The 11,446-nt window shown below is 37.5% G+C and overlaps 1 protein-coding gene across 3 annotated transcripts in view; it reads left to right on the plus strand.

The window, feature by feature from the left end:
- The window catches only part of Lrif1 (ligand dependent nuclear receptor interacting factor 1), a 93,175-nt gene extending 91,895 nt beyond the window's left edge, over positions 1-1,280 (plus strand). For all 3 annotated transcript variants that reach the window (XM_028859845.2, XM_028859843.2, XM_028859846.2), the window contains one exon: positions 120-1,280. In XM_028859845.2, coding sequence (XP_028715678.1) covers positions 120-554 — 435 coding nt within the window. In that variant the 3' untranslated portion in view covers positions 555-1,280. The remainder of the gene's footprint in view (positions 1-119) is intronic.
- The last annotated feature ends 10,166 nt before the right edge of the window (positions 1,281-11,446 follow it).

The following is an 11,446-nucleotide window of genomic DNA, read 5'->3' on the forward strand; positions in this document are numbered from 1 at the left end:
AGTTATATCCCCAGTAAAATTTGTAGAATCAAATTTAATTGCTATTTGTTTGATATTTGATTTGAGAGCATGTGGCATAGCAATAACATTATTTTTTGTCTTATTTAACATTGCAACAGAGTTTTCCTAAGAAAAGAAAAGCAAAAACTGTTAAGAAGATGGATTACACAAAAAGGAGAAAAATTAAGAGAGCTGGTAACACGGTCATGAATGGAGCAGATGTTACCAGTTCCCAACTGCTTAGTACTTTACCAGCATCAGACATAACACAACAAAACAGTGTCACAAGACATAGCACAACCAAGGAAGACAAGATAACTGAGATAGAACACTACTCCCATGAGAAACAGGAAAAAGGCACATTAAGTTCAAGTACATCTTTTGAACCAAGTAATTATTTTAATAAAAACTATACTGAAGATATTTTTCTAGTGACACCACCAGAATTAGAAGAAACTATCAGAGATGAGAAAATAAGAAGACTTAAGCAGATTCTAAAAGAGAAAGAAGCAGCTCTTGAAGAAATGCGTAAGAAGATGCACCAAAAACAGTAAAATGTCTAGAATTTAAAGGCTTGTATTACTACAGTAGTTCCCTCTTACCTGCTGTGGATAGGGTCAAGACCCCCAGTGGATGCCTGAAACTGGAGATGATACCAAATTCTGTATACAACTGCTATAAAATCATGACGTTTATTCTGATAACTAAACGTCTACTTAAATGAATGACAAGCAAGTAGTATATACAGTGCGGATATACTTAATGAAGAGGATTGTTGATATTCTGAACAGGACACTGAAGTTTTTGTCATGCTCCTCAAAATGGCATACATTTAAAAGTTAGGAACTTCTTTTTGGAGTTTTTCATCGATATTTTGGACAGAAGTTTATCATGGGCAACTGAAAATTGAAAAGGCAACTGAGTTTTAAAGGACTGTTGTCACTTATAAAGGCACTCTGAAAGTGTTTTTATATATATATACTTGAGAGGTACAGAAAAGATTGAGTCCTATGACTTGTCAATAATCTACATGAAGTATTTTGACATACTTGTTTTGGAAGAGAATTTTTGGTATTTTTCTGTGAAATGAAATCCCCCAAATTTGAATATTTTGTACAAGGTGTCTATTAATGTTATATCTTCAACTAACTTCCTCAGGTCTTATTGTATCCTAAAATCCTATAATCCAAGATAGGAAGTCAGCTGTAAACTTATCTTTACCATTGAGTTTCTATGTGTTCTGTCTTGATCTTAACTATAAAAATGATACACAACCTGTTCTCTGTTGTTATTTTTATTCCATCAAGAAAATTTTTCAGCGTGAAGGGCATATGTTTTTTGCATTCTTACAATGTTATGTATTCTAAAAATAAGTTTGAAATTTAAGCTCTTTCATGATATATTTTATTTTTGGCTCACAAATTATGTTTTAAGAAGCTGGAGAGATGATTCAGCAGTTGAGAGCACTTGCTGTTTTCCATAGAACCCAAATACAGTTCCCAGCCCCCATGTCAGGTGGTTCATAAACACCTGTAACTAGAGCTCCAGGAGACCCAATGCCACTTTCTGACCTCCAGCACCTACATATATATGCCATAGTCACTTTTATACACATACACAGAACACTACATTTTTAAATTTTATGTTACTTTAACAGCAGCTTCTTCGCTTTTTGGTACATACATGTGATGCATAGATTATCTATCTGAAAGGTAGTTCTGTGTAGCTAGAGTTTTCCAGTCCTGCCTGGCCCACGGTCAGGACAAATCTCTCTCATCCGCCAGTCCTGTAGCTGCTCAGACCCAACCAAGTAAAACACACAGAGAATTATATTGCTTATAAACTCTATGGCCATGGCAGGCTTCTTGCTAGCTGTTCTTATATCTTAACTCATATCTATTAGTCTATACCTTGCCATGTGGCTCGTGGCTTACTGGTACCTTACATCTTGCTTTTCATGGCGGCAGCGGCTCTTTGCCTGAGTTTTCCACTTCCCTGAATTCTCTCTTCTTGTCCCGCCTATACTTCCTGCCTGGCTACTGGCCAGTCAGTGTTTTATTTATTAACCAATCAGAGCAACACATATACAGAACATCCCACAGCAGTTCTGGACCTTAGTCACATGTTAAATGTCTCAAACAATAGTTTTTCTCTAGAAGCATCCATTTTTTCCTGGTTAATCTTTGATTTGGGAAAGTTAGAAAATATACTTAATGGATGGAGAATAAAAAATTAAGATTAGCTAGTTTAAAAAAATCAACAAATCTCTAGAAATAAGATCCCAAACTGAAAGGACAACAAGAAGAAAACATAAACAGAAATATTAATACATCAATTAGATTCTGCTGCTTTTTGTAGTAATAGTTTTATTGAAGTATAATTTGCATACCATAAAACTTGCCCCTTTAAGTTACACTCAGTAGGGTGAAAGCATCAATAATTTCAGAACACTGACTCCCCCCACATAAATTCTGTAGCTATTAGCTATCATCCTGCTCTTTATCTTCACCTGTGCAACATCCTGCTTCAATAGAAATTGCCATGTGTGAGCATTTCATGTACATGGAATCATACAATATATTTTCTTTTGTAATTATCCCTTGGCCAAATATATGCAAGGTGTATTCATATCCTAACATATATTAATACTTTGCCTTTATTGCCTATCAATATTCCATTGTATGGAATATTAGTATCTGGAAGATTTGTTCCCAAATACCCCAAGGATATCAAAATCCGTTTGTCTAAGTCTTGGACATAAAATGGCATAATGTTTATATATTATCTCACCACAACCACTTCTATATCTTAAATATTTCTAGATAAAGTAAGCTACATAACAAGGTAGTTTGTATTCAATTATTTAGGGAGTAAGAAATTCTTAATCTAGACAATCCAACATTTTTAACATGATTGATTATAGAACTCATCTAAAAATGGACTAGGTTTTGTTTATCCATCTAATTGATGCATTTGGATTGTTTCCAATATGGGATACTGAAAATGCTGTGAATGTGTGTAAGCTTTCCTATGAACATATGTGTAGCGTGAATTGCTAAAGGTCTTATTAATATTTGATACATATTTCACTTACAGAAGACAACACTTCTGCCTCAGTGAATCATGACTGAATCTGTTTCCTTGCTGATTCCTTCTCTTCCTAATTAATATTTTAAGTGTCCCAGGCCTCAGTCTCTTTGTTTCTCTACTTCTACCTACTCATTTTCTTAGTGACCTCATTCAAGTTCAAATATCTGTTCACACTTGATAGAGAATTGATTGATGGCAGATCAAAGTATGGATACCACTAAAGTCCAACATTGTGAACCAATGAATTTTATTGTGCTTATTAACAAAAATATATGGGGAAGTTTATTTAGAGGAACAGAAATGACTCAAAGCAGTATCACCCAACCCCACCTCATCATTGACAATAGCTCATGAAAACTGGAAACCTGGAGTACACTACAAAACTTGAAGGCAGACAGTCCAACAGATTTGAGAATATCCTTTTCAGGTAGCTCAGGTAGTCTGATCCTATTCTAGTCATCTAGGCTGGTCTTTGCCTCTTTCAGGTAGCTCATCTTGTCTGGGAATAATCTGGGAAGCTCACTTGTCTCAGAGTGTCTTTAAGCAGTTCTTACACCTTACTCATGCTGGAGGAGGGCCTAATGAGTCTGGTCATTTTCAGGGACTTCCTGAATTTATTTTGAGTTCATGTCCCAAACTTAATGAGCTTCCCCACAGTATGGAACATTTCACTTCCCTTTAAAGCAACCTTGTCCTAAAGTGTTTTTTCCCTCAGAGTTATAGGTTCATATTGAGAAAACTACTATACAACAATCTAACACAGTTTTAGCATCCTAACAGTGTTTGTTAAATAAAATAAGTGCAATAAAAATCATGATAGACATACTTTTCATCAATTTCATTTTCTTACTTCTATTTTAATCTATGTATTTATTTTCCTATTTATTTTTCTACCTATTTCTTGTGAAGAGTTTGCTATTAGCTGAATTTATCAAGTGCGTATTTCTTCTGATATATTCTATAATATTTAAAGGGTGGCTTGAATCCTTTATTAAAAAGATACTGAGTTTGATCCCAGAACCCAAGTGAAAAGTGTTGTACATAGTGACACATAGTGCTAGGGAGGCAGAATCGGAAGTATTTCTGAGCCAATGAGACATCCAATCTCAAAGGAATCAAAGCATTTTCTGAGGACTACACCGAGGTTACCTTCTGGCCTCCATACCACATGCATACACACCTATGCCAACAACAAGAACAATATTCACAGTATATGTTTCTGGTCTCAAACACCAACTCTCAGTTGAATTCATATGAAGATTTCATCATTATCACAAAAGTCTAAAGTTAGTCTTGTACATCTTCAGTAATTGTCATTCTGTTCAATGTAATGTCCATTTAGCCTTTCATCTTTTTCTTAACATGCCAATGATATTTGACACATTATTCAAAATTTTTGATTTTTTTATTTAAAAAGTATGTTTATTCATCAGCAGTGATGTAATTTATAATTACAAGATCCAGTGAAAAGCCACATTTCTCAATGTTCTCAGATTTCTGCTTTCTACTTTTTTTAAATTTGGGGACAATAAATCAGTATTCTAAAATATGCTTGGAGTTATCAAAATTATATTTTAAACATTTTCAGCAATCTTAAGTACTTATGAGGAACTATATATAACCTACAAGAATAATCAAATTGAAAAACACAAATTGAAATTTAGGCTGTTACTATAAAGTAACAGTCCCTCAAGGGATCACATGGGGACACTACCCATTTAATGACTTACTTTACATTCAGAACATATTGTACCTTGGAAGATTATTCCAAGAACTTAAACTGCATTGTGTATATGAACTCATCAATAAGCATTTTGTCTTTTTTATTACCCTGTCTTGTTTTCTTTGCTGTTAATATTACTATAGTGTGTGTGTGTGTGTGTGTGTGTGTGTGTGTGTGTGTGTGTGTGTGTGTAATAGGCTAGGATCTGTATATGAAATAGAACATGTGTCTTTTTCTTTCCTTCTGAGGTAAGTGACCTTGCTTAATATTATACATTCTAAGTCCATCCATTTTCCTTCAAATTTTGTGATTTCATTGTTCTTTAGAGCTGAATAATTTACAATTTTACATATGCACCAGGTTTTCATTACCCACTCATTATTTGTTAAACAACTTGGTTCTTTCCTTGATCTAGTCAATGGAGCTATAATAAATATGTGTCTGGGGTGATTGCTGAGCATTAAAGGCAGTAGCTACTCTCCCAGAGGACCTGAATTTAATTCCCAGCACTTACATGGCAGCTCACAACCATCTGTAACTCCAGTCCCTGGGTAATCTAACACTCCCTGACCTTGCACACCAGCCATGCATATATTACACAGACATACATGCTGGCAAAATACTCATACAAATTTTTTTTTAATTTTAATTACAATCCTCATTTTGAAACTGGTTTGATAGCCATAACTACCTTCAACTCTTCATTCTAAATTTCCTATTTATTCAGGAAGCAGCTCAGCAGATCTTCTACCCTCTCTCAGATATATTTGTTTCATGTTACAAAGAGGGTAGGAATGATGGAAATTCCTGCCAGGTCCCACCCAACCTGTCAAACAGTCCTGAATAGGGGAATGAGAATTGAGAAATAATAGGAAAAATAGAGACATAAATGTAAAAAAAAAAAAAAAGACAAAAGACAGAGACACAGGATAGCTTTGAGATGGCTGAGTCAACACCACAGTAGCCCTGAGTTTATTTCTCACAGGCTTTTTATACCCAAAGCAAGGGGGGCAAAAGACCTCCCCCTCTCAAGGACACCATGGTTCAAATAACAAACATAAACACCTCCTAAATTTTCAAGACATCTGGTAACCACGCCTTTGGCCAAACATCCTGTTATCCAGCCTTAAGGGGCAAAGATAAGATTGAACTCTCTGACCTTGAGTCAAGATGGCATCAAGCCACAAGCTGGAGTCACTGTGGGCTCTCACACATTCCTGCCTTGTTCCTGGTTTTATGGGATTACTTTGAGTTTTGTTTTGTTTTTCTCCATTTAGGATAATACTGAACTTAGGTTTGTCATATGTAGCCTTTATTATGCTGTTATCTTCCAAGTACTATCTTCTCTAGGACTTTTTTCATGCAACATGTTGGGTTTTGTCAAAGGCTTTTTCTGCATCTAATGAGATAATCATGCTTTTTTTCTTTAAATACATTTATATATTTTTTCATTTATTAGCTTACACATATTGAACCATTTTTATCCCCATGTCTCTTGGATAAAGCCAACTTGATCATGGTGGGTGAACTTCTCAATGAGTGCCTGTATTTGGTTTGCAAGTATTCAAGAATTGTGCATCTATTTTCATCAGGAGCAGTTGTCTGTAATTTTGTCTTTGTTGTTGATATTATGTCTTTACCTGGTTTGGTTATTAGAGTAATATTGGCTTAGTAGAAGGAAATTGGAAGAACTCTTTTTCTTTCCTTCCTTCCTTTCTTTGTTTCTTCCTTTTTTCTTTTCATTTTTTTTCTATAAAATTTTAAGTAGTATTGATTGTGTTTTCATTGAAAGTCTGGTAGAATTCTGCTATAAATCCATGTAGCCCTGGGCTTTTTAGTTGTTGGCTTTTTTATTACTGCTTCATTTTCCTTATGTTTTATGGATCTTAAGTTTTCTTGTTTTAACTTTGATAATTTGAATGAATCAAGAAATTCATCTATTTATGTTAGATTTTTCAACTTAATGGAGTATGGGTCCTTTAAGTATTTCCTCATAAGATTCTGGGTTTCTTTGTATTTTGTATTGTTTCCTTGTTCATTCCTGATTCTGTTAATTTTGACTATCTCTTTTTTTCCATTTTGTTAGTTAGGCCAACAGTCTGTTTATCTTGTTCATCTTTTCCAAGAACCAGCTCTGAGATGTATTGATTCTTTGTATTGTTTTCATTTCATTGATCTCTGCTCAGACTTTCATTTCTTTCTGTCCATTGGATTTGGGTTTGGTTTGTTAATTGTTCTTCCAATATCTTGAGTTTTATCTTAAAGTTATCTATACTCCTTCTGATTTTTTTAATGTAGGCACTTAGGGCTATAAAGTTACCTAATAGGTTTAGCTTAAGTTTTCCTGCCTTGCCCACAGTCAGGACAAGCCTCTGTCACCCCCCAGTCCCACAGTCACTCAGACCCAACCAAGTAAACACAGAGACTTATATTGCTTACAAACTGTATGGCCGTGGCAGGCTTCTTGTTAACTGTTCTTATATCTTAAAGTAACCCATTTCTACAAATCTATACCTTGCCACGTGGCTCGTGGCTTACCAGCATCTTCACATGCTGCTTGTCCTGGCAGGCGGCTGGCCGTGACTCCTGCCTTCCTGTTCTTTTATTTCTCCTCTCTGTTAGTCCCGCCTATACTTCCTGCCTAGCCACGACCAATCAGGTTTTATTTATTGACCAATCAGAGCAACTTGACATACAGACCATCCCCCAGTACAGCCAAGTGCAGACCATCTCAGACACCTGCACTCAGGCCCATGGTCCTAATCATCCTCTATGCAGACCTGCTGGGTAACACCACAAGGAACCCAAGAAGGGCTCCCACAGGACATACATTAACATCCCACAGCAAATAGGAATGCTTTTAATGTATTCTAAGGATATTGTTGTATTGTGGGTTTGTTTTCATTTCACTCCATGTATTTTTCATTTCTTTGATCTATTCATCATTCAGAAATGGGATACTTAATTTCCATGAGTTTGTGTACTTAGTAGAGATGTGTTTGCTATTGATTTTAAGTTTGATAGTTTTTAATTTTATTTTATGAACTTTTATTGAAAATATTCTTTTCTCATACAATACATCCCAACCACAGTCTCCCCTCCTTCCACTCTTCTTAGCCTCCCCCCATACCTCCCTTCTCCCCCAGAGCTACTCCCTCTGTTTCCTCTTCAGAAAAGAGCAGGTCTCCAAGAGATGCCAGACAGACAGGACAAAGTAAGATACAATAAGATAAGGCAAAAGCTCCCATGTCAAGATTAGACAAAGCAACCCAATAGGAAGAGTCTCAAGAGCAGGCAAAAGAGTCAAAGATATACCCACTCCCACTGTTAAGAGTCTCACAAGAACACAAAGCTAACAGACATGAGGAGGACTTGTTGCAGACCCAGTCAGGCCTTGTACTTGCTATTTCAGTCTATGTGAGCCCTGCTTAGGTGATTCAGGGGGCCATGCTCTCCTGGTATCCTCCATCCCCTCTAATTCCTACATTCTTTCCTTCACCTCTTCTGCAGGGTTCCAAAATCTCCAAGGGGAGGGACCCAATGGAGACCTCCAGTTTAGACTCTCTTCACATAATGTCTGGCTTTGGGTCTCTGCATCCCCTCCTATCTGCTGCCAGAGGAAGCCTCTCTGATGATTACTGGACAAGATACCAGTCTATGAGTATAGGAAAATATCATTAGGAATCATTCCATTGATTTATTCATTTGTTCTCTTTTGCCAATCATGTTTGGTTCTACCTTTAGGTCTCTGTGCTGTCTAGTCACTCACTCTCAGGCATGCAAGCAGTGTAGGGCATGGACTCCCTCTGGTGGGGTGGGCCTCAAGTTAAACCAAACATTGGTTGGCCACTCGCACATGTTCGACACCACCATTGCCTCTGCACATCTTGCAGACAGGACAGAGTCATTGTAGGTGGAGGGTTTTGTGACTGGGTTGTTGTCCAGGTTTTCTTTTCATAGCCTGCAAAGTACATTCTTGCACCAAAGAGCCTAGAATATAGGGGTGAAGGCTCCCAAGCCTGCACCAGCTGGACCTCTTGATGGTCAATGAACTTAGTAGAAGATATCCTTGGTAATGGGGACTAGCTGCCAATTTTCAGAAGGCAACCTTCTGTAGCATGAATCTTAGAAAGTCTTATTAATAAGATCAAACCTGAAGCTAGGTTTGGGGGTGAATGCTGGAAGATCAGAGAAGCAGAACAAGCCACAGCTACCTCACCTCACCAGTTCCTCAGCTGATCCTCTTTCTTCAGACTGGAAGCCCCTGAGTCCTTATCCAAATGAATCTCAGCTGAACTGCTTCTCAAAAGCCTGAATGCTTAACCAGCCTACTTCCTGGGCTTCACGCCTTATATACCTTTCTGCTTTCTGCCCTCATTTCCTGGGATTAAAGGCTCACTTTCTGGGATTAAAGGCATGTGTCACCATGCCTGGCTGTTTCCAATGTGGCCTTGAACTCACAGAGATCCAGACGGATTTTTGCCTCTGGAATGCTAGGATTAAAGGCGTGAGTGCACCAATTTCTAGCCTCTGTATCTAGTGGCTGTTCTGTTCTCTGACCCCAGATAAGTTTATTAGGGTGCACAATTTTTTGGGGAACACAATACCACCACAACCTTCTGTCTTTTCATCAGCCTGAGTTGTGTAGAGATCTCCACAGGACCTCCATGACCAAAAACTCACCCGAATATAACCAGTCTCACCACTGGAAGCCTTGCCTGGCTAAAAAAGATGTTCAGTTCAGACTATATCCTCCATTACTAGGAGTCCTCACTAGGGTCACCTTCAGAGATTCCAGGCCATTTCCACTGCACTAGGTTTCCATACTGTTCCCCAGGTGCCCCCAATTCCAGTTCTCCCCACATTCTCTCCTCCTCGCTCCCTATCCCTTTCACTCCTCAACCACTCTTGGTCTGTGGATTGTAACTTGATTATCATTTACTCAATAGTAATATCCACTTATAAGTTAGTACATACCCTGTTTGTCTTTCTGGATCTGGGTTACCTCACTCAGGATGATTTTTTTTTCTAGTTCCATCCATATGCCTGTGAAATTCATGATGTCATTTTTTTTTAATTCTGAATGATACTATATTGTGTAAATGTACAGTTTCTTTATCCATTCTTAAGTTAAAGGACATCTACATGGTTTCCAGTTTCTGGCTATTATGAATAAAAGAGAAATGAACATAATTAAGCAAGTGCCCTTGTGGTTAGATGTAGTGACCTTTGGGTATATATGCAATAGTGGCATGGATGGGTCTTTAGGTAGACTGATCCCCAGTGATCTCAGCAGCTGCCAATTTTATTTCCATAGTGGCTGAACAAGTTTGCATTCCCACTAACAATGAAAGAGTGTTTCATTTGCTCTAATTCCTTGACAGCATGAGCTGTGTTGTTGATCTTAGGCATTCTGACAGGAGTAAGTTGGCAACTCAAAGTAATTTAAATTTGCATTACCCTGATAACTAAGGATATTGAACATTGAAGTGTTTCTCAACCATATAAATTCCTCTATTGAGAATTCTATATTTAGATCTGTACCCATTTTTAATTTGATTATTTGATATTTTAATATCTAGTTTTATAAGTTCTTTATATATTTGGGATATTAGAACACTATCAAATACGGAGTTTTAAAGTCTTTTCCCAATAGGATTGCCTCTTTGTCAGAGTGACAGTGTCCTTTGCCTTACAGAAGATTTTCAGTTTCATGAGATCCCATTTATTAATTGTGGATCTTAGTGTCTGCACTATTGGTGTTCTATTCAGGAAGCTCTTTTGCTGTGGGATGTGTTTCTGTATGCTCTGAGTATGTGTTGCTCCTATTGGCTAATAAATAAAGCTTCATTGGCCTATGGCAGGGCAGGATGGAGCAAGGCAGGAAAATCCAAGAGAGATAGTAAGAGAACAAAGGTAGTGGGAAAAGACACCAGCCTGCCACCTAAAGAGCAATAAGATGACAGCAGACCAGTAATGCCACGGCCATGTGGCAACACATTGATTAATAGGAATGGGCTAAGATGCAAGAGCTAGCTAGCTATCAAGAAGCCTGAGCCATAGACCATAGAGTTTGTAATTAATATAAGCCTCTGTGTGTTTGCTTGGGACTGAAGTGGCTGCATGACTGGACTGGACACAGGAAAATGTCCATCTATATATAGCACCCAAAATGTATTGCTGGAGAGCTTCTCTCCAGGCCCCACCAAGCCCAGCAGTCCCACAACCCACATATAAAATAATCACTCAGAAGTGTATATTACTTATAAACTGTATGGCCATGGCAGGCTTCTTGCTAACTGTTCTTATATCGTAAATTAATCCATTTCTATAAATCTATACCTTGCCACGCAGCTCGTGGCTTACTGGCATCTTTACATGTTGCTTGTCCTGGCAGTGGCTGGCAGTGTCTCTCTCTCCATCTTTCTGTTCCCTCAATTCTCCTCTCTCCTTGTCCTGCCTATACTTCCTGCCTGGTCACTGGCCAGTGTTTTATTTATATAGAGCGATATCCACAGCACTTCTCCTTTTCTTCTTTATTCAAAAAGGAAGATTTTAACTTTAACATAGTAAAATTACATATAACAAAACAATTATCGAGCAAGAATTACAGTTACAATATTAAAGATGTCC

The sequence above is a fragment of the Peromyscus leucopus genome, chromosome 6 (assembly GCF_004664715.2).
Source record: "Peromyscus leucopus breed LL Stock chromosome 6, UCI_PerLeu_2.1, whole genome shotgun sequence".
Lineage (NCBI taxonomy): Eukaryota > Metazoa > Chordata > Mammalia > Rodentia > Cricetidae > Peromyscus > Peromyscus leucopus.